Genomic DNA, 26257 nt, shown 5'->3' with positions numbered 1-26257 from the left:
GGGATTGCTCTGGGGCATCAGCTGGTCCTTCTGGACACATGGGGAGGGCAGGATTGTGCTGGCAGAGCAGAAAGGACAACCAGTCCATGACAAAGGTCAGAGGGAGCACATGAACACTCTTGTCATGATGAGCTTCCCATTTCCATGATGGAAGGAGCATAAAACCCTGTCTCAGCTCCATTAACCCATAAGCATAAACTGGGATCAATCCCAGAGCTGTGCTGGCTGGACTGGAAGGGGGACAGAGCAGGGACATAGATTCTATTTGTTCCACATAGCCAAAGGAGCTGCAGGGCCAGAGACCACTGGCAAAGAGCCTGGGATGGAGGAGAAATGCCCTTCAGTGCCCATCCCAGAGAACCTAAGGAGTGCCAGCCCCACCTTTAGGAAAGAAAATGGGAGAATGGAGCTGTAATACTGTGAAATGCAGCCCTGTACAGTGCCCTGGGGTTTGGGAAAGGGGAGGATGGATACAAATGCATCTCTTGGATTGCTCAAATGCACCATGTCCAGGCGGGAGCATGTTACAGGGAGTCGGGAGCACAGTGCCAGCTTCATCCGCAGCTGCATCCACATGGAATGGCACGTCTCCAGCCCCTGGAGCAGCTCATGGCCACAATGCTGACACCTGGCTCTGGTTTGAGAGATTTGAATGCAACGTTTGCCCTATAATCAGCTGGTTTGGTGCCTGCCTGGGAAGCGACTTCCTGGGAGGAAAGCCCACCAGAGCAGGGCTGTTCGGTGCCGGGTGCCAGCTTTCCATCGCCTCCGGACACAGCCGGGGCGGCACCGGCAGGGAGGGGAGCGGGGAGGACGTGCGGCGTTTGAAGGCGAAGATAACCCACCCTGCAGGATTCATGGGATGGCATTTGCATGACAAAGCACGGAGCCTTTTGCTTTGGGTAAATCTGCAATTAATATGGAATCGCGGCATAATTAAAAGCTACCAGCGTGGAAAACTCAAACGGAAGCCAAGCGTGTATGTGGATGAAGAAAATAGAATTAAAAATGAAAGATAAAAGGAAAAAAATATGAAGAGTTTGGGAAAGGGTGTCAGAGTGCAATGGGAGGATTGGAATTCCTGGTTCCTTCAGTGTGGAATCAGGAAGAGAGGGGCACGGAGGTGGGATGGAGGGCAGACAGAACCCTTCCCCAGCCACCTGCAGCTGTGTGCCGTCTTTCCTTAGGGATATGCCATTCCCATGGGTTTCCACTCTCATATGCAAAAAATTTCCTTAAAAAGCCACAGGAACCTGGAATAAGCACATGGAGAACCTGTGAGGTGGATGTGCCTCTCTCATTTTCCTTCCATGCTGCAATAAACTGGGAACATGGAAGGAGGGGGCATTTGACAGGGCAGTTTCCTACTGCTGCATGCTGGCCTTGAATGTGGCTGGAGTTTAAAGTGGGATGCTCTGAGGGACACCTTGGGGACATTTGAGGACCATCCTGGAGGCATTGGGAACACCCTCAGAGACCTTGGAGCACACTGAGGACCTTGGGATCACCCTGACGGTCTTAAGGTTACCCTTGGGGGCACATTGGAGACCTCAAGGCCACTCGGGTGACCTTGGGGACAACCTTGAGGACACCGTGGGGACCTTGAGGATATACTGGGGGTGGCATGGAGACCTTGGGGCCACCATAGGGACCTTGGGAACATCGTGGGGATCTTGAGGACACTGAGGGCACACAATGGGAACCCTGGGCAGTGATGAGCTCTTGACTGTACCTCCCAATGTCGCCTTGTTGGGTTCCATCACAGGAATGGTTTCCCCTGGTTTTCCTTCCTTGGCCAAATCAGAGTCCCTGACCCAGTGTTCCATAGCACTCACTGCTCTTAGACTTTCTGATTCCCTGGAATGCCCCAGCCAGTCCCAAGGCAATGAACTCCCACACTGGATACCGGCACTTGGATCATCCTGAGGGGACACTGACCCCATCCTGCTGCCTTCCCACCACATTACACCCCTGTGTAAGCAGGTCCACAGTCAGGAGGTACCAGGTTCCCTGGACACTGACGCTGTGAGAGCTTCCTGGTGTCCATGTGAATAAACCTCAAGAGTACTCTGGAATGCCAAGCTCTCGGGTCGGACACCTGCTGGGGCTGGCCCAGTGGGGCATTCCAAAATCTGAGGCTGCCCTAAACTTGACAATGGCATCCTGAGGGGTTAAGGTACCTCAGGAATGTGACTCTGGCAAGGGTTCCCAAACTCGGTGCTGTGGGATCTCTCTGCAGCCTCCCTGGCACCAGCTGCCAGACTCGCTGGCACTGCCGAGAAGTGTTCTCCAGCTCTTGGCACGTGTGCTGCTGACTCACCCCTGCCAGGGCCAGCTCAAAATGAACCATCCCACGGCCAATTCCGGCAGGAGCTGATTCCCGATGGTGGGTACACCTTCCTGTAAGGGATCACCACTGCTGCTCTGAGCCCTCCGCTGGGCACGTGGACAGCGGCTGACAGCTGTGGTTCATCGCCAGGGAGGATCAGACCAGAGGGAAAATCCCTCTGGGAATTCTACACTGCTTCCTATGGAACCTTACAGCCATTCAGGACTTAAAGGGAGCTGAGAAAAAAGAGAGAGATAGGTTTTGGAAAAGGGCATGGAATGACAGGGAAAGGGGTAATGGCTTCCCACTGCCAAATGACAGGGTTAGGTGGGATATTGGGAAGAAATTCTTGGCTGTGAGGGTGGCGAGGCCTTGGCACAGGTTGCCCAAAGAAGCTGTGGCTGCCCCATTCCTGGAAGTGTTCAAGGCCAGGCTGGACGGGGCTTGGAGCAACCTGGTCTGGTGGAAGGTGTCCCTGCCTATGGCAGGGGGTGGGACTGGGTGGTCTTTAGGATCCCTTTCCACCCAAACCATTCCATGATTCAATGATTTATTCCCCAGCAATGCCAGTGATTCCTCCCTTTGGGAATTCCAGCCGCTCTTGTCCCTGGGTGGGGCACAAGTCAGCAGCATCCTGAGCACCGAGGGACACGGGGCTACGAGGGCCACATCTAGACAGGATCACAGCCCCTCACCCGTGTTCCTCCATATCTCCCCACATCCCGTCGCGTGCTCCCACATTCCCCTCTCCAGCCACAGCCGCAGCCCCCACCCCTCTCCCGCCGCCCTCCGCAACATGCCAACCCCCCCCTCCGCCACTACCAAGATGGCGGCAGGGGGCGGGAACAACCCGTTCTTTCAGCCAATAGACAGAGGCGGCAGGGCGGGCGTGACCACGCCTCTCTTCCCTTCCAGCCAATGGGGAGAGGAGGGCTCGGCCGGCGGTAGCCAATGACGGCGCGGGTCGGTGTGGCGGGAAGCGGCGGCGCGCGATGGCGGGCGCGGGCGGGCGGAGCTGGCGGGACCTGCTCGGTACGTGGGGCTGAGCGGCACCGGGGAGAGCCCCGGCTGGGCCGGGGGGCAATGTCCCCCCTCTTCCCAAATATGCCCCATCTCTCTGCCCTCGTACCCCTCCCTCTGCCCTCATACATCCCCCTCTACCTTCCGCATACTCCCCTGCCCTCATACATCCACTCTGCCCTGCTACGCTCCCATCCTCATACACACACCTCTGCCCACTTCAAACAGCCCCCTGTGCTCTCAGAGACCCCCTCCCGTGCCCTCATACACCCCTCGACTTTGTACAGCCCCCCGGCCATCATACACCCCTCCCGCCCACCTCAACCCTCCCCCTTCTGCCCACCTCTAACACCCACCTCTGGCCTCCTCGTACAAATCCCCCTGCCCTCCTGCCGCACTCCATACGCTCCCCTCTGCCTTCCTCATAACCCTTTGCCGTCATACACCCGGCTGTCCTCATGCACTCCATCTGCCTTCATACAGGCCCTCGTACATCCCCCCTCTGCCCTCATGCCCCAGCAGCAGGGAACAGAAGGTGTCCTTGGGGGCTGTGGGAACAAGCTGTGGTCATAAAACAAACCCAAACTTCTCAGCAGGGAGAGCCAGGAAGCGGAAAAGCTCCTTTGGGAGCGGATCAGAGCTCCAGGAAGCGGCTCTGAGGCTGCTGGATCACCACCAGAACCTGACTGACCTCCTCCTGGAGGTAGGAGCCGGATGGTTTGGGGGGGTCATGGTCCAGCTGGGATGGTGGGAGATCCCAGCTGGAGGTGGGTTCCACCAGCTGTGCAGTGAATGTCCCAGGAACACAGTTTTCATGACACATGGAAAGAAAAACCAACACTGTAGGAGTAAGCTGAAGTTTGGAGGTCTGTGTTGCCAAAATGAGATTATTTTCTTTTCCCTATATGTTTTACACTTACAGACTGAAAATACTTAAGCGTGATTTGGATCAGGGACAAAGAGAAATCCAGCATGTTTTTCTTGGAGTCAGAACTGGCTTCTTGTGAATCTAGGGGAAAAAATCAGGAGAGACTTGGGGTTTCTCTGAATTATCAACCATTTCTGACTACCCTGAATGTCTTCACGACAACCTAGACTTGATCCAACCTTCTGATTTGGCCGCATTCTTCCTCTCCTCACACAGTTTTGATTTTACAGCTGCAACAGACTCTGCAAATACCTCCCATACTTCAGGATCTTTCTTTCTCTACAGAGTATTTGTCTTTATAAAAATAAAGGGGAGATTTCACTAGAAAAGGATCCAACATTTGGACATGTTTCATCAAATATTTATGGCCATATGGCTTCACAGAAAGGACTTCAAAGATGGGAATTACAAAAATTCTGCTCCTGGCACTGCTGCTGAGCTCTTGGATGCTGGGGGGTGAGGAACTCTGACCTGTATCTCCTTTTTTCTGCACGAAATGACAATAACTATACATATATCTCTTGCAAGGTGCCCTGAAATCTGTGGTATTTCATTCTCATGGGGGAAGTCAGTGCTAATTTCACTTCAGTTGCTCCAGCAGTGCCAGAGCTTTAGAGGGAATAGGTTTGTAAATGTGTGTAACAGACATCTAAGGGTTTTTTTTGCTTCCAGGTGGGAGATTCAGCCAAGCCAAGTGTGCAGGATGGCACAGAGCAGCTGGGAGTATCATCAGAGTCATTTATAGGTGAGTATCTACTGGGGATACAGTGAGGAAGAATTCCTCCCATACTGAATGTTTGCCTGTTAAATGCAACACCACTTTTACTTTCTTTTCATTGTTCTGGTCTTTTTCTTACTTACCTGCTGATGACACCCCTGTCAAGGTGTCAGTCCTTGAATACTTTTGTTATTTGAAAGTGTTACAAGGCTAAAACACAAAAATCTGCTTCTCAGGGACATTCCATCTCTGTGGCTGTTCTTCCCCTGTTTTATGTATAGTAAAGGAATCATACATGGAAATAAAAATTATTTACCCTGTACAATGGATGACATTTGTGCTGAAAGGGGTTTGAGCTGTGGGATTCTGTCTTGGAAGTGTCCAAAGCCAGGTTGGATGGGGCTTGAAGCAATCTGGTTTAGTAGAAGGTGTTCCTGCCCATGGCATGGGGTGGGATGAGATGAGCTTTAAGGTCCCTTCTGACCCAAAGCATTCCATGATTCATAGCCAGGTTTTCAAACCCTTTTTCCTCCCATGTTGACAGCTTTCTTTGTTGTTTTGTTCAGTCTCTGTTCTGCAGGAACAGGCCTCCAAACTGGACGTGCCCACAGCAACCTTGGCAGCCAAAACCGCCGTTACCAACATAGAGCGGATCTGCCAGGCTCCTGCCAGCCCCTCTCCAGTGCCACTGCTGAGCTTGGACCAGAGAGTAAGGGGGAAGGGTTAAATTTAATTTATCTAGAGAACAGCAATGTTAGGTTTGACTTTAAGCCCAGTTTATCTGCTCTGATAAAGCCCCCGAACACGGAGGGCCCGAGTGGACAATTATTCACTGATGTGTCTGATTCGCTCGCAGAAGTGCAAGATGTGTAAGAAGTTTGGGCCTTTTCTGTGAATTCTCTCCACCATTTAACCCTTTAAAAAGCAACAAACAGGGAAAGCAACAAATTATTTTTCTAAGAACGTGTTATTCACAGAAGGAATTATTTCTGCTTCATTTCCGGTGTGATGCCAGAAGAGGTTGTCTTCCTTGCTTCAAACGGTGAAGGATTTGCTGGCAAACAATGTGTTCTGTCGCTCTCTATTCTGCCAAGAAATGTGGAAAATGAAGGTAATCACTCAAGGAGAAACAGTGTGGCGTTATAGACCATGAGATTTTATCTGTGGGATGTGACATCCCTGAATTCCATAGAATGACTGTGGTCTTCCTGACCTGCCAAAAGTGATATGAATTATAAATGTTAGGGGGTTTTGTTGTTTTGTTTATTTTAAAGCAAGTTCAGTGGGAAATTCCTTGTCTCTGCTGTGGGATTTGCTTTTTCACAGGACTCAGTTGAGGTTTGGAATTAGGTGAGTTATTAGAAACTGCCTCAAAGGAGTGTTGGAAGCACCTTGGTGATCAAATGCTGGTGTGGGGAGCTCTCCAGGTCCAGTGCAGAAGCTCCCAGCTGGCTGTGGGGTGACCCAGTCCCAAAGTCCTTCACGTGCTTTGCCAACAATAGTCCTTCTGTCTTTGCAGTCCTGGTTCTCCACCCAGCTTATCTGGGAATGTTGATAAGCCAAAGTGAGGTCACAGAGAAAGAGATAGCAGATAACAGGTTGTGTTGCCTCACAAATGGGATGTCTTGATTTCATTTGGGTTTGTTTTGTGAAGACAAGTGATGTTGTGAGGGGAGTTCAGGGCTTTTTGTGAGTAGGGTAGTTCTGATTCCTCACTGTTCTGATGGGAAAGGAGGAAGAGACTGATCTGCCTGGATAAAGGGCCATGCTCTGGTCTCACATATCTGCTCCTGGGCTGAAAATAGACTTTGTTTCATAGGCTGATTAAGATCTTCTGGTCCTGGGGCAGACATGGGATAAGTGGGAGATAAGTGCTGCCCTGTAACTGAGGATGTTACAGTAAGAATTAGGTTGTGAAGACAAAGTATGTGGGCGAGTTTGGGGTCAGAGTATGAGGTAGCTGCTGGTGGCTGCAGAAAGCTCCCAGGGCTTTGGCTTTTCCCCTGTGCCCGAGGTTCCCAAATGCCTCTTCCTTCCCAAGGTGGGAAGGTTTGGGTTCTATCTGGAATGAGTAGAAGCTGCTGCTGCACCTTTTCCCTGCCAGGTGCACCCTGCAGTGGTGTTTTGCTGGCTCAGGACTCTCTTGGACATGCTGTCCCAGGCAGGAGCTGGAAGGGATGTTGCAGGGCAGCAATTTGATCCACATGGGAGCGATGTCTGGTGCAGATTTTTGACAAAGGTTGTTCATTTTTCCCCTCGGTCCATTGGCCTCTCTGCCTGGATGATTTCAGTGTTGCTTCCTGTAGTCTCCTACAATCCCAGTCTATATTGGGATATAGATTTGAGAGCAGCAAACTCGTTCCATAGAGACTAATAAATAGTTAATACACTAAAAGACAATTCTGTAATCTGGATCTGGATCTGAATTAATAAAACCTGAAACTCAGCACTGTTACCTGTTTCATGGAATATCCACTACTCCTTTGAATGTGCAGAATCTGCATTATTCTGGAGGAAAAATATGGATATATAAATTACTTGTCCATGAAAATTTAAACTGATGCATCTACAACTGTAAACCATCCAAAATCTGTAGGAAGGGAAAAGCAAATGTAATCTTTCCTCATTGGGCATTTCCTGGGGTATCAGGTTTAAATTTTAGCAACTTCTGGATAGTTTGAATAAACAGAATTCAGCTTTATTTTTTTATATATCACTTGCATCAGCTAAATGTAACCTGTGACCTAATGGTAACATCTCTTTAGGAGCCTCCAATGCTGGAAGTCGTGTGGCACCTGCACAGCAGTGACATCGCTGGACTGGCAGACCTGCTGGAGAGGTGAGCAGAGCTTTGTGGCTTTGCAGATGTATTTAATCTCTTAAAGCCTATTGAAATATAATCAGGGATTAGTCATGAGTATTCTGGACCCAGGATATAGTCAAGTGCTGGCAAGGGATCAGATTAGCAGGATTAAGAAGTTACTGTGGGTTTGAGAGGTTACTCTGGGATGATTAGCCCAGTTTAGATGCAGTGCCTTGTTGATGTCCATCAAATGAGCTGCTGGACTTGAGAAGAAGTCTTGCTCTACAGAAGTTGGGTGCTTCCATCTTCACAAAACCTTGCATTTCTGATCTAGCAGAGTTAATCTTCAGAGAGTAGTTAGTCTAAGAATTTTATTTTTAATTTCCTGTTTCCCCCCCCTCAAGTGTTACAGGCCAGGTTGGATGGGGCTTGGAGCAAACTGGTCTAGTGGAAGGTGTTCCTGGCAGGGGGTGGAATTGGATGGTCTCTCAGGTCTCTTCCAACCCAAACCATTCCGTGATTCCATGATACAGAGCTAAAAAGAGTGTGTATATATGTATATAAACAGTATATACAGAATTATCCTTTGTGAAGTTTGTTTCCTTATGGTGTCAAAGAAACATTGCAATAATCTTTTAGGCTTTTGATACTGGTTTACTCGTTCATGATGAAAGCCTTCAGTGCCCACTGTGCTTCACACTTAAGGGAACCAAAGACATAGATTAAGACCTGAATTCCTTTTTTAAAGCATTTTAATCCAAGTATCTTAGAAATTGGAACTGAAGTTCTTCTAGCAGAGCTTTCTCAGTGGAAACACTTTCATATCAGACATAAGGAAATACCTAGATGCACAATTTAACTTGCATTTTTGCCTTTGTGTGTGTGTTGTAGAATCTTTTTATAAAGCAAATAATATAAAAAGCAACTGTTTGTAAAGCAAATGTGCTGGTCCAAATTAAATAAATGAAATGCCACATTTAGGGCAGAGTGCACGGGTGGCTCTTCCTCGAACCCAGAGGATGGTGGTGGAGACAACAAGGAAGCAGGAGGGACTGAACTGAAGGTGTTTTTGTGTGTTCCAGGAGTCCAGCAGGCCCTGCAGTGGTGGAGTGGCTGTGTAGTGGCCTCTGTGGGATCTGCCAGCAGGTTGGGAATGTCCCATCTGGGGACACGAAGCTGGCACAGCACCTTCTCTCAGGCAAGTCCCTCATCTGTGCACGGGGCAAGACCTTGGAGGTGTAAAAACACAAGCCTCACCTTGTGTTTTCTTACCTTCTGTCAGTGAGGGGAATATATTTTTTATATATTTGGCAAATTTAGCAATTTTTTCCCCTTAAAAAAATAATTGGTTTGAATTTTTCCATCCCTTGGAGTTACAGTAACACAAGAAAATGTATTTGGGAAGTGTGTGTGGCAAGGGCTGATACACTGTATGACACACATGCGCAAAGTGTCAGAGAGATTTTTGGACCACAAATATTTGAGAGTTCCATTCTCCCTCTGTCATTTCCTATTATTTATTTTCTAATTTTATTTAGGAAAGAATCCCCTCCAGCCCCTCTGAGTTCTGCAGTGGTCACCTGTGAATTCTTTAGTCTTTACAATCCTTTAATTTCTGGATCCTTTTTCCTGGGAGTAATTTTACTCCAAGACAATAAATTATTCCTGCTAAGTGGTGAACGAGGCTTTTCAGACACTGTTTGGACAGGTGGGAGGGGAAAGAGCAGGTGATCTGTGTGCAAGGGGGCTGCTGAAACACCAGTTCTTTCTTGATTTGCAGACTTTGCCATCGTGTTCCTTCAGAATGGCTTTGAGCAAGCTTCGGAGCTGGGAAGGAAGGTGGAATTCCAGAAGGTTCCTTATGTAAGAACAAAATAAACCTGGTTACAAACAGTGCTTTTAAAAAGTAATTCCATTATAAACCTCTGGGTCTTGCTGAGTGGAAATAAATCAGAGCTTGGAGCAGCAAGGAAAGAGTGGTGGTCTGGATGCTGGAGTGGGGCAAATGGTGAAGCCAGAACAGAGGCTGTTTGTATGGAGGGCTGCTCCAAGGTGGCACAGCAAGGGCTTTTTAAACTTCCTTTCACCTTGATTGCTCTGTTTTTTCCATTTGAATGTGAGGCATGGAATGCTGGTAAGAATGGGGAATGCTGCCCCTCTGTCTATTTTACCTGTTCTACTGCAGAGCCTGAGGATAAAGTGAAGCTTTAAGAGGGATAAAACTCTTTCTTGGAGTCAATTTACCTTTTCTGCATAGAACTGCAGCTCTTTGAAACTCTAAATGCCTCAATTTGTCGATTTTGAACAGATCTGCCATGCTGTCTTGCAGAGAATGCTGGCATGTAAGTATTGCTGTGATCCTGGCTTTATGCAGCCACTGCTGTTTCTAAGACTTCTGTTCCTTGTTCACTGCTAAATCCCTAAGGAGAAATCCTTTGCCTGGCTGCTTTGCCTGTGCTGTTGTGCATAATATTTGTGCCACTGATTTTATTTGCCTCTGCTTTTCCCTTTGCTTTTTAAAGTGTCTCCAGACACTGCAGATAATTTCTTGCCTTTTATGCCACTTTGTTTTGATGCTCTCAGGTGTGACATCAGATAGATACCTGACCTGATTTCCTGATTTTTAACTGATTTGCTTGGAAGCAGGTGGAACACAGGGGTTAGACCAGGATCGGTTTGCTGCTTAGATTTATTTTTTTCTGCTTAGTGAATTAAACTTTGAATTCACAATATTATAAGTGATTTTGCTGACTCACTGTTTGGGCTTCAGACTAATGTTTTGCAGAACCTATTTTTTATGCTGAGCAAAGACATCTAATGTTGGTGTGTAGTCTTTAAACAGCCTTCATGAGCTGACAATGTGCCTACCTTGGCCTGAGCTGCCCTGACTGCTGCGGGCTCAAGCGTAGCAGCGCCTGATTTACATGCAAATCCTGATGCAGGAAGACTAAACACACATGGGGGTTATTTTTGTCATGTGTCACAGCTGATCTTCACGTGGAGGTGCTGTACCTGCTGTTGTCGCCTTCCTTACACCCCTCACACCCCTGGTAATGTCACCTGACTGCACGGCTGCTGTCACTCCCTTGTCTCCTTGGTGACAGTGCTCCACCACTTTCCTTGCTGGCACGTTTCCTGCTCAGTGCTGCTGCAGAGACTGCTGCTTTTCCTCTGCTGGAAGGTGACCCAAACCCAGTACACAGCACTAGGACTGTCCCCTCCATCCTGTGCCATTCCCTGTGGGCACTGCCAGCTCCATCCCTTGCTCCAGGTCTCTCAGGGAGAGCTGTCTGTACACAGAGAATCCTCACAGACCTTGTGAGTGCTTCTAAAAAGGGAAAGCTGCAAGAGAAGTGCTTTATTATTTAATACGTATGAATCCTATCTCAGGTGGCCCCTTAACAGTTGAAAACCAACCCTTCTCAACAGAGGAGTAGGGATTTTGGAGGAGGAGGAGCAGACTGTTGGCAGGCAGACAGGAGTCTGCATCCTGCTCTTCATTTGACCTTCCCGTTTGCGCAGCCTGCACTGCCACACTCGCAGCCTGTGTGCCTGCAAAATGTATTACCTGAGTTTTATGCAAGATATTATATTAGTCTATACTTTTGGGTCACCTTTGAGGGGTTTTGCTTCATTAATCTTTGGAGAACATTGGGATTTTTTATGTAGAAGCATTCCCTGTTACTGAAGACCTTCAGAGGAGGAGAAGGACAGGCTGGAGTAGCATGGGAGGGCTGTGCTTCACAGTGATGATCTGACTGTGTTGAACTGCTGTGCCTGAAGATAAGCAGAGTTTATCTCCTTTTCTTTATTCTCCCCTACTTAACCTTAAAGTATTCCTCAGCAGGAGAGGAGAGTGTTACCTCCCAGGGCTGTAATGGCATGTGAGGCACATCTGGTTCTCTGCCTCTGCTCAGTAAATTGTCTTTTAAGGGTTTTTCTCTTCTCTCAATTATTTTTATAAACAAACCAGGCTCCTTTAGCTGCTCAACGAGGAGGGTTTTCAAGGCAGGATGGCACAAGGAGCAGAAGTGCTGCTGCAGCAGGCTGCAAAGCAAAGGGTCTCTCAGTCTGTGGGCTCTGAGTGGTGTAGGCTGATTGTCAAGACAACGGTGCTGCGCAAGCTGCCAACCTGTTTGATCTCCACCAGTCATTTTGGGGCAGATCTGGCTTTTAAAGGAATTTCTGTTCAGCAAATGCAACATTACAAACGTGTGGCCCTCCCCCAGCCTGCTCTTTGTTTGGACCGGGGTTCCCAGGCTGGTTAATTCAGCAGGCAAATCCCTGCCTCCAGACAGGCTTCCCTTTCCTGCAGCTTCACAGTGCTCACACTCACATTGTTAGGTTTGGGTTTGGAAATTATGTGCATTTTTTAGATTTATGTGCATTTTTAGACGGCTTCATTATTAGCATGTTCTGGGAATGTTTTAAATTGGTTCAAGGTCAGTGGTAATAATTTCTGAGTCTCTGGGTCACTTTGGAAAGATTTTGGTGAGAATTTAACACTGCTAAATGGCTTCTGCACATTTCCCTAACAGGGTCACCTTTGAAAAGGTGCACAGATTGCTCATTCCTATTAGTTCCTGTGTGGTGTTTACTGTCACAGTTCCTTCCATTTCTATTTCTCATTATGTTTTTGTGCATTTTGGGGAACAGGGGTGCTCGATGCTGTTGGTAAAGAGAAGCAGAAAGATGTTTCCACATTGCAAGCTGTGAGGTTCTGGTAAGAAATGCTCCAAATAGTGTCAGGAGTAGGTTTTTATTCACTGTTACTCTTGTTACTGAAGTAGGGAGAATGGTTGGGCTGGTTTTTACTTGTTTACACATACCCCACCCCTCCCAGTGCTACTTGTCTTTGGTATTCTTCTCTGATAAAATATGTGCAGATGAAAGTGCTTGTGAAAAGATAAGGGCCAGGTTGGAAAGGGGGTTCTGGCACGGCTGGAACCAACCTTGGAGCCCCCTCTTGGCATGCAGAAAATTCTCCAGCAAGTGTTCTCACTGCTCTTGGAAGGTGCCATCACCTCCAGTTCCTGCTTCCAGGCCTGTTTTGTTTAACTGCTTTGTACATGTCACCTTCAGTCCTGTGCTGGGAGATACATTAGACTCAGATTTGTGAATCTGATGTCTACATAGTGTTGAGTAGCCATTACACTTTTGTAAGAAAAAATACATACAAAAAGTATATATTTGTGGCAATTTGAGAAGGTGGATGTAGAATAAAAATAAGTCATTCACCCTAAGCAGCACCTGGTTGATCATATTTAATCAGCAACTCATAGGTCATATTTAATCAGTACCTGGTTGATGCTATTTAATCAGTACCTGGCTGATCATACTTCCTGACATTGTTTCTGGTATTTCCTTGTCCTTTGCAGGCTGAATGTGTTCAATGTGTCAGTTTATGGAAGTGTGGCTGACCCGGATTCCATGCGGCAGTTCTTCAGACACACCCTGACCGAGGTTCTCACCTACAACCCAGTGCTGAAAGGTAGGAGTGGGTGGGGAGAGGTGTCTCCAGGTGTGTCTGGAGCTCCATCTCACTCAGGCCTTGCTGTGTGAGGTCCAGCCTGGAGGACCCAGAGCCAGAAAAGCTGGCTGGCTCCCCAGCTTCTTCTCAGAGTCCATATAATCAGAGTGCCAGATCAGACAAAAAAGTCATCTGGGCTTTTAGAGGGTCATAGATCAGGAGAAAAATTCGAACAGAGCTTCAGCCAAGGGCTCGTGCACAGATATTTGGAATAATATCTAATAGCAGCCATGAGAGAGCTCTGGCTTCTGGGAACAGTTTTGGGCAAAGGAGAAGCTCAGTGGGAGACGGGGTGCTGCAGACAGAGCTTGGGTATTAACCAGGATAGCCCCACATGCTGGGTTTACACACAAGACATGAGTGTTTTGGTGAATGAGGCAGTAAGGCAGGAAGGTTCTAATCCCTGATCAGTAACTGTGAAGCTTGATGTTTTTAGGAAGAAGTATGTCTGAGCTATAAAATCTCTGATAAAATCCCTGTGAGCTGTGATCTGGAGCTGCTTGCCTGTTGTGTGGGAGAGCTGTGTCATTGCTGGCTTCCAGATGAGAGAGGTTAATGAGGGAAAAGCTGATTCCTTGCTGATTCTCTGTGCATGTGCCATGTCAGCCTACGCGTGTGTGGTCACGAAAACAGCTCTGGGGTGGCAGTGCCATAGTGGGATGGCACAGTCCTCGTGCCACAGTCTGTGTTCCAAAAACAAATGGGAGAGAGAGTGGGCAGTTTTTAATGTGTTTGGCTGCCAAAGGGAAACCTATTGCATTTTGTGTGTGTTTTAAAACCTGTTGCTGAAGTTTTCTTTTTCTGGGTGTAGTGTCTGATGCCATCCAGATGCAGAAAGAGTGGAGCTTTACCAGAACTTCTTCCCTGCTCACTACCCTGTATCGAAAAGTACGTCTGCTTGGTGTCACAAAGAGAACTGTATTATGTTGGGTTTATATTCACTGAAATACCTGAAATGAGATTGTTGAAAATCAGTGCAGCGTTCCAGTCCCAGGATCCAAGCCAGCTGCCAGAAACTGTGGGCAGGAGGAAGCGTGAAGGCAAAGAACTACAGGGATTTTTGTTTATGCAAAGCTCTTAATGAAAATGAAGATGCTGATTGGAGATGTGAATTGTCACTATTACAGAACGTTACATGAGTTCTGAGAGAATTGGAATATTACTGCTTATTGTAACCGGTGCTGGTTCCAAGCCAGGCTGATCTCTGGGCCTGGGAGGCTGATGCAAAAGCTGCAGGATAGCTTGAGAAAGTCCCAGTAAAGCCACTTGCCTGTGCCACCTTTTCTTACACAGAAAAGTCAGTCTTTATCTCCCTCTTTTGTGTGGCTATGTGTCCCAGCTAACAGGAATTGCCATCACTCTTCCAGTTGTTGGTGGCATTCAGTGCAAAGGAATCCATCTCCCAGCTGCAGCAAATCCTGGAGACCCATGAGGTGAACTGGCAGCACGTCCTGTCCTGTGTTTCCACACTGGTGGTGTGTCAGGCCGAAGCTGAGCAGCTCTTCAAGGGTATGTGGGCACTGCCAAGCTAAGAAGTGCCTGTGCTGCTCGGATGAGGAGCAGAACAGACATCCATGGGTTCTGTCTGGGATTCCTGCATGGAAAAGAACAGCAGAACATCTGCTTTTCCACTCAGACATTCCATGTCAGCAGTGATAAGAATGCCAGGCCTCATGTCTCCCACTTCTCAAACTTTGTGTACAGCTCCAATGGTTATTTGATAGTTACCTTCATTATTAATTGGTGTAGTGATTACTGAAGCTTAGTTCTAGCTCACCTTTACTAGCAGAGCTTGTTTGTGAGAGTTCCTTACTGATTATCCCAGTGCTGGACTCCCTGCAATTCCTGCAGGGAATCTTAAGAGTGTTTGACTGTTGAAAGTGCATGAAAAAAATTAAATCAGATCCCAAAGGTTCCCCAGGCTGCAATACACGTCCTGCCTTAAGTTTTATCACAGACATTTGTCTTCATTTACTGTAGAAAATTACAGCACCATTGTCAAAAGCAAAGTGTGAGGTTATTGTTTTATGTTCCTAGATCTACTGAGCCATCTCCTGCTAAAGGCCTTTGGGAATTATGACATGGAAAATATGATCACCGCATTCCTGATCGCTCGTCAGGCTGCTCTGGAGGGCCCTGCTGTCTTCATGCCTTACTCTGAGTGGTTTAAGGTAAGACTAAATGAGGCCTGACTGGTGAGCTTTCTTTTAGTTGTGTGAGGAAACCTGTGCATAAGGAATGTTTTGCTGCATGGAGAAAGCCTTTTTCCAGATAGGATAGTCAGGAGAAAGGTGGGAAAAAAAGAGAAAGGGTAATGAATGATTGTATTGATATTAGGAATGATTGAATATTTATTACTGCCTTTGTGTCTGCAAAGAATAAATTTATTTGGCTTTCCCCAGTCTTCCCTCCTTTCATCTTTTAAGTTCACCTTGCCTGTCTTAGTTATTTCCCAGGAATGCAGACATGTAATTCCTGTTATAATCATCATCTTGGATATATTTCAGTATCTTGATAACCAGCACTGTTGTTATTGCATAAGTGGTGGGTTGTGGCAGAGGAAGCATTCCTGTTTCCTGGAGGTTTGCATGCAGCTGTAATTGCTGTGTGTGACCTTAGAGATAATTGGTTGTTGCTTTTAAGTGTAAACAGGTTGGTATTTTAGGGATGCAAATCTCCACATAAATTCAACCTGGAAATTCCTTTGTTTGAGTTTACAAATCCAAGCTCAGCTTTGGCTGATAGAGTGTTCAGGAGGTATCAAAAAGTAAACTGATTGTGTTCTGTGTAGTCTCAGACTGGTTATTTTCCTTAGAATGCCCAGATAAACCTGTGTAGAAACCTGTAGATTTGTGTTTCCATCACGAATCTCAATCCTTTGGTGCATCTTGGTGTTGTCTTGTTTAACACTGAGTGTTCTCATGGCAGCAAACTTCTGTAGAGACTTTTGTGAGTCCGTGCTCTGAGAGCTGGAGCCCCTCTGCTCTGGAGCCAGGCTGGGAGAGCTGGTGGTGTTCAGCCTGGGGAAGAGAAGGCTCTGGGGAGACCTTAGAGCCCCTTCCAGTGCCTAAAGGGGCTCCAGGAGAGCTGGAGAGGGACTTTGGACAAGGGCCTGGAGTGACAGGACAAGGGGCAATGGCTTCCCACTACCATGGCAGGGTTAGATGGGATATTGGGAAGAAATTCCTGGCCATGAGGTTGGTGAGGCCCTGGCACAGGTTGCCCAGAGAAGCTGTGGCTGCCCCATCCCTGGAAGTGTCCAAGGCCAGGCTGGACGGGACTTGGAGCAACCTGGTCTAATGGAAGGTGTCCCTGCCCGTGGCAGGGTGTTGAAGCAAGATGGGCTTTAAGGTGCCTTCCAACCCAAACCATTCTGGGATTCTGTAAGCATTCTCTGGAGGTTTTTCTCCAGAAAGATTCCCCTGACGGAAATGGGATGTCTGGGATTTGTGTGCTGTTATGGCACCACTGGGATGAGGATTCTCTCCATGCTGAAAGGCTCTCTTGTCATTTTTCCCTGTTTCAGGCTTCTTTTGGGAGTGCTGGTGGCCACCATGGGAGCAGTAAGAAAGCTCTGGTCTTCCTCTTCGAGTTCCTGTCGGAGCTGGTGCCCTTTGAAGCTGCCCCATACCTGAAGGTGAGAAAGTGCTGACAGGTGGTTTTCAGATCCAGAACTGCCCCAAAGTGACCGTCTTTGTGCCTTTGAGTAGGCTCAGCTCATTATTAATGTTGTTATAGGAATTCCATTACTTCTGATACATTATTCAAAACCTTTTCTTCTTGAAATAAGGAAGGACAAGATTCTTTATTTTTTGACTGGGAGAATTCCTTTAATGGAATTAAGTTTAAGCACTTCAGTGACTTTGTTTGTTTGCTGTTGTTGGGAAAAACTATGTGTCAGTTGCCATGAAAATGGTTTATCTTAAACTGAGCAATAATGCTTTCTTTGGGGAATATTTGAGGTAAGTGACTGTAAACATTAGTCAGAATTTTACACTGATTTCCTGTAAAAATGGCGAATCTGGTGGTGGTTTTCCTATTTCAGGTCCATATAATGTACCCACCTTTTGTGCCAACGAAACACCGGTCCCTGCTCTTGGAATACATCACTTTGGCTAAAACCCGACTGTCTGACCTCAAGGTCAGTGAAAATTGTCTCTTTTGAGAAGAATTCCTTCTGGATCTGTCAATCCCTGCTCTGTGTGACCACCTGCATCTCTGTAACTTCACACAGGTGGCCATAGAGGACATGGGGCTCTATGAAGACCTGTCTTCCACTGATGAGGCTGTGCAGGTACTGCTGCTCTGTCTCCCAGTTTTCTCATCAGCCATGTCCCTTTTCCTTTGGAAAAGCACTTAGGTTACCAACTTCCCTGCCATTCCAAGTTGGAGCATGCTGCCAGATCTCCAGCTTTAAGCTAGAGGGGTTAGTGGCCATAAATACAAGATCTCCCCAGATTTCATGAAAACTGGAGTAATATTTTGTGGGTATCTTGATTCTTTTCAGTAGAGCACATCATCTTTGTGGTGCTGTACAAAAGTGTGAATATTTAAAGGAGATTTGGAGATGGAATCTACAGTCTGCAACTTCACACTGTGGTTCATGATAAATTTTGGGTAATCTGTAAGTAAGCATTTTGGTCAGACTAAGAGGCCTCACTTACACAGTCAGTCAGTACATTAAATACAGGCTAGAGACAGGGTGGTTGAATATACTGCAAGAACCCCAGTCCTGTGATGAACTGACAGTCATAAGTGAAGATTTAATTTAATTTTTCCAAGTCTGATCTGTTTGTCAGTTGAGAAACTTGTTGCAGTTTGAGGCATGTTATGGCTCAAACAAGAGAAACTCGGGATGTCAGTCCCTCTGCCTGTAGGCACGGACTGGAAGTGGAGATGGTGCGTCTTGATTCCACATGTGCAACTAAAATAGAACCACAGTAATCCAAATGCAGAACAGAAAAGGAAAGTTTATCATCACCCTTGATTTCTCACATTATTCTCTCATTCTCTCTGGCAGCCCCAGGGCCAGGCACTCCGTGATGTTGAAAAGGCCCTTCAGATATTTGAAAATACAAGGAAGATCCCAACATCTGTGATAGAAGCCAGGTACTGTGTGCTTTTCAACTCTACCTGGATTTAGGTATTATAATAATAATAGTAATAATAATAGCTGAATCCAAATCAAAATAAGGAAACAAGAAAAATTGAGGATGTGAGCAAAGGAGGTTTGGGAAAGTTCTTCCCACTTCCTCAGGAGTCATCTTAATAAGGATATCTGTACAGAGAGTGAAAAGGCATATGCACCTCTGCTAGAGAAGTCCAGAATTGTCATAATAAAAAGCAAAATTAAAGAAATTAATAGTTATTGCTAACTTGAACCTGCTCTACCTGTGGTTATTCACGTTGCCATGAATATTTCATATTTGCAGGAGCTGAATTAATTCCTGATGTGAGGAGATGGCACTTTGGACCTTTGGCATTGTTAATACTTTGCTCTGTTTATTTTCTCAGTATTTTCAGGCGACCATATTACACTTCCTGGTTCCTTCCTGCCTTGCTCAGACCACGTGTGGTGAGTATTTGGCTCTTTTTTTGCTCCTCCCATGAGCTGTGTGTTTGTACACAGGTAATTTGCCCCTAACCTGTCTCTTTCTCTGTTGCAGCTCCCTAAAACCCCAGATGCACGCATGGCTTTTATAGACTCTCTGAAGAGGTATTGAGACTTCCCAGTGTCATTTTCTGTGCTGCTGGGCTTTCTTTTCGGGACACTTGATATCAGATTATCAGAGGCTTTGACACCTTGGTTACAACCAACCTTGGCAGGGCTTTGTGGCCCAGGTTTGTGGCTTGCAGGTTGTGGATGGGGGAGCTTGTCTTTGTAGTCTTCAGGTCTGTCATTAGTCCTGTGGCCACTGTGAAATCATTATCTAGGAGTCCCTCTGGCTCCGGGCCAGGTATATTCTTATGCAAATTTTGGAGGATATAGATGAATATAAAATTTCCCCAGGAATATGAGCCCCCCTGTGAAAGCTTCTTTGGGAGAGGATGTAGGAGGAGTGGAAGATGAAACTTAAATCTCTGTTCGTGCTCAAGGGACACCAGGATGGTACCCCAGGAGGACACAGCCCCTTTCAGGGCTCCAGCTTGCCCTGCCTGCATGTTTAAAAGTGCTTATCTGCATTGCAGAAGCAGCTTTATTTTACATCCAGTAGTTCCTCTGTAACCTCTCATGAAGGAAAAATGTTTGCAACACTGCCTACAAATGAAGTGCTTGGTCCTGCCTTGTCATTCCAGTCTGGCTCTAAAATTAAAGACTGGATTGTTTTGTGAAATTAAAGTTGTAAGAGAAGCAGCTGACTTCCAGGGAGCCTTGTGGGACATGTTTTTAGCACCGAGTGCCTGCCCAGCAAGGAGAGGTCACACCTTGGGCTCATCACGTTTGTGTTTTACATGTGTGAATGCTGCATCTCACAGCTCATAGTCTTAGGAGATCTTAGACACCTACTAGATATGAAATAGGCATTAATGCATGAATTAATAATATATATAGTATTGGTTTTGTGTGTGTTACGTGTGTGCAATACTTGCTGTGAAAGCCTTGGGTAGAAATCTCTGCCCCTCGTGTCAGATGATTAAAAAATGCTTCAGATGCTCTTTATGCTTCAGAGCCCCTCTAATTACATTTCATAGCAGAGCTGTTGTTTGTACTTATATTTAATAAAACTGCAGTGTATGGTTATGCAGGATAATAAGTATATTCTTTTTTTTTTTTTATAATTACAGAGCTGATAAAATACCCTCAAACTTGTACTCCTCATACCTCCAAGCCTGTCATGCTATGAAAGAGAAGATGTTACAAGGTAAAAAATACATTTACTTATGGATCAGTTTGAAAGGTTAATTTTTCCACTGATGCCCTCTGTATTGAAAATTCTCAGAGATTTGGGGCTGGATAGGTCTTTAATCCACACGTAAATAACTGTAGGTTCTTTATGTTGTGTCGAGGTGTTCAATAGTTACTCCTGTAATGACTTTCTCTGCCAGCCCTGCTTAGGTGGGAGTTTTGCAGTCCCTGGGAGCTCTGTGCTGTGCTGAGGCTGCAGATGATGCCTGAGCCTGAGCTGGCTGAATTCCACCTCTGAGACCTCTCCATGAATCAGCGTTTGCAGCCTGAGCTGCTCAGCCCAGGCGAAACCTGCTTTGCTGGGAACCTGCTGTGCTGATCCCTTGTGCAATGGCACTGGTGCTGTCTGAGCTCCTGGCATCCTCTTTTAAGAGAGGATTAGGGACATCTGGGGGAACAGGAGGGGCTGGGAAAGGATTGGAGCTCCTGGTTTTATAGGGTTTTTTGTGGGAGGGTCCCGATGATTCTTGGGTCCCGTTGCTGGGTCAGTGTAATGGGTATTTAGTGAGCTCTGCTGTCTCTGTCAGCCAGTGGGTGTTTCTTACACACCTTCAAATGTTTTATATGAAATGAAAAGGTCAGGCTGGTGAGCAGAGATTGTTCCCAGAGCGTGGTGGGGATAAGTTACAGATTCATACTCTGACTATAAAGATAAATCTGTAGCCACCTCCTGCTCGGGGCCTTTGAGGCTCTGTGGAGATGCTGTGGCTGGAGAGGCGTGACAGCCCGTCCCCGGGCACGGCAGATGTGCAGCAGGCTGGCTGCCGAGGTTGGCCTGGCAACCGGGTGGGATGAGGTCCCTGCGGGCCGGGCTGGGGATCCGGCAGGGGATCCGCAGCATCCCGGCAGGCTCTGCAGGGCTCCCGGAGTTCCACTGACCTCTAGTGGCACAGCCCGAGCTGAGTGCCAGCCTCCTGCTCAGCCTGAGCCGTGTCCCCTCCTGTCCCCTACTCCCTGCTCTGTCCCTGGGCTCTGCACAGAGCCTGGATTTAGGGCAGGATTGAGCACTGAGCAGCCTCAAACCCTGTTTCTCAGTGCTCACTCTCACACAGATGACTCAGTGGTCTCCTAACACCTTATTTTACAGCGTATTTACAACCAGTAACAACCTTTGTTATTTGCTGTTCTTGTTCCTGGGTGATTTATTCCTGGCTCTCATACAAGAAGTTGTTCCTGTCTAACAAACTCTGGGTGGTTTTGGGGGCTGAGGCAGTTGCTAGTGGCGTCTCTTTCTAGTGGTTAAAGGAATTTCCTTTTATTCCTTCTTTTAAACAAAAAGAACACAGTAACATGTAGCATCTGGAGATGTGCATGGTGTTGAATTGAGGAGAAGCTGATGATGTATCCATGCTGTAATATCTGTCTCTGCATTTTTGAGTCTGATTCCAGTCTTTTGAGGACAGCAAATGTTTCTGTGAGGGGAGAGCTAAAGGAAGTAGGAAGAAAACTCTGAAAACAGAACTTTTTTTGGCTCTTGTCTTTAAAAACTGAATTCCTCTCTGCAACTAGGCATAAACCCATCAATTATTAATTAAATAGCACATCCTGAATGTAAAAACAAAGCTGTGTGTGTGGCAGATTGACAGTTTGGGGTTTTGTTAGAGCTTCAGGAAAAGTAAATTCTGCTTTTACAGAAAGTGCACACAGAGATTGCTGAATGTATTTCCTCTCTTCCTTGTCCAGATGGGTCCAAAGCAGAGCCTAGCCTTTCCAAAGAGCCTGTTGAGCAGCTGAAGGCTGAGCTGGCTGAGCTCAGGACACTGTTTGTGGACCAGACTCAGTGGGAAGGTAAGAGGGATGCAAGTTATAACTACCCCTCATTCACTGTTCCAAAAGCTGCCTGAATAAAGTGTGGCTAATGCTGGCCAAAGCCACAGCAAGAGTTACTGCCATTGCTACCTGAAGCTGGAAATCCTTCAGAGCTGATAATCCTTCCAACTATTAATACATATATTTTAATTCCTTGGGAAATTTGGGACTCCATCTTTGTGAGGATCACTTGGTGCCACACCAGTCTCTGCAGCCCCGCTCCTGGGCTCACCTGGTGACCTGGGCCCCCTTTCATATGTTAAAGTATACATTTCACTTGTTCTTCTTGCTGCTGTGGGGGGTTGCAAATGCTCCATGCCTGCTGTCCTGGTTCCTCTCTGCCCCTGTCGCCTCCCCGCAGATGTGCCAGCACAGATTGCCGTGATTTCAGACAGACTCCGGAGTGTCCTGAGTGACAGCAGTGATGAGAATGAAGCTGCTCCTTTGAATTCTCCAATCCCAGTCTCCATTCCTGCCCCCAGGCTGGAACCCTGCCATCGGAGTGTGAGTACCATCTGGCTTGGGGAGAGAAACAATGGGGCTGGGAAAAATGCATCTGGATGGTAGCTGTGAAAGGCTGCTTTGTCTGCGGAGAGCAGGAAATGCACTTCCCCTTTTGTCTGCCTTGTCCTGCCTTGCACAGAATATTCATGTGTCTTAACCTCCTGGAAGTTGTTGGATGACAAGATCTAGAGGTATATTCTGGCAGAGCAGTCCTGGGATGAGCAAGGCTTTCCTCAGCAGCTTTGTCTAGGTGTTTGTTGTGTGCTGGGATCATTCCTGGGCTGTTAGGGGTTTAATTTTCCATCCTTAGTGCCAGTGGATCTGTACAAGGTGGAGTGAATATCATTAACCAGTGTGTCTCCTTGTTTTAATATCAGGAAACATAATATACACAAAGCAGAAAACCAGGTCTAGATATCCAGCCTGACAAGCAGGAATTAGCAGTGTGGTTTTCGTTCCAGGTTTATTCCTGGTTTTTATTCCTGTTTTTTTTTTTTATTTCAGATTGTTGATCTTTTGCTGACATCATTCTGCCAAACCCTAATAGCTGCTTCCTCTTTTAACCCTCCTGACAGGTAAGATGTGAGTCAAAGAGTAGGGAAATCAGAATGGGTTGATACACCAGAATTCCAACACTTTTCCAGGGGCATAGAGGAACTTTAGCTGCTCATTCCCACTGTGCTAGGCTGGCAGCTGCAGGCTGCTTCACTCAGAGCTTCTACACTCTGAGAATTAATGTGCTTTGAAGTATTTGTGTAAATAAAACATGTTTCTCCTGTGTTGTTACTGATCCCTGCAGAAAAGTGGCCTTTGCTCTGTTTTGTGCTCTGTGACAAGGTTTAAACACTCCCCACAAACACGATGTGATCGTGCAGATGTTTGCAGCTCAGTGGTGGGGGATGGCAATGAAGCAAATCCTTTTTGTCCTGGAATTACTTCCCCTTGGCAGGGACTCATTTGCTTCTGGCCTGGCTGAGGAGGGAGAGGCAGCACTGCTCTGCCCCTGGAAGAACTGTTGATAGCCACGTTCTTCATGATGTAGCAGAGTCTGTAAACATTATGGGCAACATGTCAGTGGAAAATCACTTTGTTGGAAAACAGCAGCGTGCTGAGGAGCTGGCTGGGCTCCCAGCTGGGGCTGCTCTCCAGAGGGCAGCGTGCTCTGGCAACCAGAGCATCCTTCCCTCTCTTACAGTGCTTTGCCCTGGAGCAGATGAGTCAGTGCTAAAAACCTGTGCTGGGAAGTCGCTGTAATAAACAAGAGTCCCAGGAAATCGTCTCTAACCCAACTCCCACCTGATCTCCTCAAGGATGGGTTTTTCTTTGAGCTGGATGGAAAAGTCCCTCCCTCCCTTCCTCTGCTATGTAGCAGGACCTTGTGATACCAACTTCTTTTTGCTTTGTTTTCGATCCCATTTATTGCTCTGCCTCTGTTTACCTTGTGCTGAGGCTGTGCCCCAGGCAGCTCCTCCTCCCCTTGTTGTCACCTCAGAGGCCACTTTGACCTTCTGAGATGACAAGTATGTGGGATATCATCAAGTATGTGAGGCAGGACACTGGTGAGGGTCATGTCTGTAGGGGTTCTCTGCTTAGGTACCACAAAAGTGCCCCTTCCTTCGAGCCTGTAAAGGGAATGATAATTGTGGTATATTTACAGACAAGGATGGCTCAGCTCCACGGTGTTTAAGCATTTTTAATCACCTCTTCCTGCATCGGGGATAAATTAAATAAGTCTGTGGTTTCTCCTTCTGCAGGCAGGGCCCATGCCTCTCCTTGTTGGTGAAGATGATCTGTGGACACAGGAATCTCTTACCTGCACTTCTGGCCAGGCTCTGTCAGCTCATTTATCATCAGGTCAGTTTTCCAACCGGGAATCCTATGGTTATAGTGTGCTGAGGACTATCCTAATCCATTTCCTGGGCTGGGGGGCATGGACCTGTCTAGGCTGCGCTGTGAAGAGACTTCACTGGCCTCCAGGCTTCCCAAAATAATCCCATTTTGGTCAAACAGTATGGAGTTGCCCTCAGGAGTGTGAGGTGAATGTTTTCCTACAGAAACACTGCTGTGGAAGGTAAATGCATTCTAGATACATTTTAACAGAAGCTAAAATAGGCAAGTTGAGGAAGGAGGCAAAAGAAAAATAGTGAAATGCTTCGTTCCTAAGCTTCCACATCAAATAATTCACTTGTAAAAATTTAAAAATAAAATAACCCCCCCCAAATCTGGGCCTCAGCAGTGCATGATTTCCTTATTAAAGAATTGTGTGGTTTATTTTCTCTACCCTGTGATATTGCAAGGGTGGAAGTAAAAGGCTGATAGACCAAACTAGCTGTCAGAGAAGATAAAAAGCCTTGAGAAACCCAGATTCTGAATTTACAGTGAGTTGCTTTAAGTTGCTGTGTTACAGAAACCTCCACTTCTGCTGCAGGTTGTGTCTCATCAGCTTGATTGATATTGCTCAACTAATTGGTCAGTGGGCAGAAGCAACATTCTGCTGCTTCATTAATTCAGAGCTTTTTCCATGAGAATGGTCCTTTTGGTGCAAAAGGAATGTTACAATGATATAGATGAAGTATTACAATGTAAGAAATGAAATGTTAAAGTGTTACAATGGAAATGTCACAATGAGACAAAATGCTACAATATTATAAAGGAAGTGTTACAAAGTCACAAGCAAAATTTCTTTAGTTCTTTATTTATTTTGCCTTTCAGGGTCCTTCCCTGACTGATGCTCATATTTTAGGACTAGCAGCTTTTGTGATCCACTTAAGTGAATCGAGAGCTTTAATTCCTGGAGTAGAAGCCAGTTTTGGGATCTCCCGGCCTGTTGCTGAAAAGGCCTTTTCCATCTCTGAGTACTGGACCTGCTTGCTCATGTGCAGGACAGAAGAGTCATTTGCCTTCTACATGAGGTGAGATAGTGCATCCACCAACTCCTTGTTTCTCCAGCTGAAGGGTTTTTGGGATGCTGGGAAAGCTCCCATGGAGGATTTGCAGAGCATGTGGAGGGAATTGAACTAACCAGATAATGGAATTCCTTCTTTTTCTCTCTCAGGTTTTGCACTGCAGCAGCAACTTATGCGATGTGCAAGTTCTCATCATATTCTCATGAAGATTTTTGTGCCTTGATTCCTCCTGGCCTGATTAAAAAGGTAAAAGGGTGAAAGTTTTGCCGTTTTCTATGAGAAAGTTCAGTCTCAGCCCAATTTCCTGCTGCAGGGCCCTGTGCAATTATAACTTACACCAAGAAAACATTATAAAAGTACATCTTTGTACCCTCCCCTCTTACCCCTTGGTGTATCAGCTGGTTTGGCAGTTCCACACAACCAGAGGTGGCTGTTTCTGTGACAGCCACGTGCAGGGTGTTGTGTCTTTGTTCCAGCTGCAGCACCTTGTGCCTCGGCTGAGCTTGGAAGCTCGAGGGGTCCTGTGTGGGGAGGACAAAACTGCCCTAACCTGGAGCTCCCTGTCCTGCCCCTCTCTGAACTACAGAAGAGCCAGCCTGTGTTTGTGGAAGCAAGCACTCTTCCAAGAGCTCTTAAAGGAAAAAGCATTCCAGGTACAAATCTTTTCCATGCCTTAAATTCACCCTGTAATTCTCATTTTTTAGATCTGCCCTCTGCAATTTCCTTATTGGTGATCAAAAGCTTCTTGTAAGAGCTTAATGCCTTAAAGTAAGAGCTAAATGCCTGAAAAGTTGGCCTGACAG

The 26257-nt window shown here is 46.6% G+C and overlaps 1 protein-coding gene across 3 annotated transcripts in view; it reads left to right on the top strand.

Moving 5' to 3' along the window:
• The first annotated feature begins 3321 nt into the window (after nucleotides 1-3321).
• Nucleotides 3322-26257, top strand: part of FANCA (Fanconi anemia complementation group A) — a 33073-nt gene continuing 10137 nt past the window's right edge. For all 3 annotated transcript variants that reach the window (XM_017816326.1, XM_017816325.1, XM_017816327.1), the window contains exons 1-28: nucleotides 3322-3361; nucleotides 3943-4052; nucleotides 4950-5022; nucleotides 5562-5704; nucleotides 6011-6106; nucleotides 7761-7834; nucleotides 8881-8996; nucleotides 9579-9661; nucleotides 10107-10140; nucleotides 12455-12521; nucleotides 13177-13289; nucleotides 14140-14216; nucleotides 14696-14837; nucleotides 15366-15499; nucleotides 16855-16965; nucleotides 17374-17469; nucleotides 17563-17622; nucleotides 18349-18437; nucleotides 18843-18903; nucleotides 18995-19044; nucleotides 20115-20191; nucleotides 21919-22023; nucleotides 22406-22548; nucleotides 23053-23123; nucleotides 24303-24402; nucleotides 25261-25460; nucleotides 25604-25700; nucleotides 25931-26107. In XM_017816326.1, coding sequence (XP_017671815.1) covers nucleotides 3322-3361; nucleotides 3943-4052; nucleotides 4950-5022; nucleotides 5562-5704; nucleotides 6011-6106; nucleotides 7761-7834; nucleotides 8881-8996; nucleotides 9579-9661; nucleotides 10107-10140; nucleotides 12455-12521; nucleotides 13177-13289; nucleotides 14140-14216; nucleotides 14696-14837; nucleotides 15366-15499; nucleotides 16855-16965; nucleotides 17374-17469; nucleotides 17563-17622; nucleotides 18349-18437; nucleotides 18843-18903; nucleotides 18995-19044; nucleotides 20115-20191; nucleotides 21919-22023; nucleotides 22406-22548; nucleotides 23053-23123; nucleotides 24303-24402; nucleotides 25261-25460; nucleotides 25604-25700; nucleotides 25931-26107 — 2739 coding nt within the window. The remainder of the gene's footprint in view (nucleotides 3362-3942; nucleotides 4053-4949; nucleotides 5023-5561; nucleotides 5705-6010; nucleotides 6107-7760; nucleotides 7835-8880; nucleotides 8997-9578; nucleotides 9662-10106; nucleotides 10141-12454; nucleotides 12522-13176; nucleotides 13290-14139; nucleotides 14217-14695; nucleotides 14838-15365; nucleotides 15500-16854; nucleotides 16966-17373; nucleotides 17470-17562; nucleotides 17623-18348; nucleotides 18438-18842; nucleotides 18904-18994; nucleotides 19045-20114; nucleotides 20192-21918; nucleotides 22024-22405; nucleotides 22549-23052; nucleotides 23124-24302; nucleotides 24403-25260; nucleotides 25461-25603; nucleotides 25701-25930; nucleotides 26108-26257) is intronic.

This window comes from Lepidothrix coronata, unplaced genomic scaffold (assembly GCF_001604755.1).
Source record: "Lepidothrix coronata isolate B3197 unplaced genomic scaffold, Lepidothrix_coronata-1.0 Scaffold54, whole genome shotgun sequence".
Taxonomy (NCBI): Eukaryota; Metazoa; Chordata; class Aves; order Passeriformes; family Pipridae; genus Lepidothrix; species Lepidothrix coronata.
The sequence above is the reverse complement of the archived record's forward strand: the minus strand, read 5'-3'. Positions and strand labels throughout refer to the sequence as shown.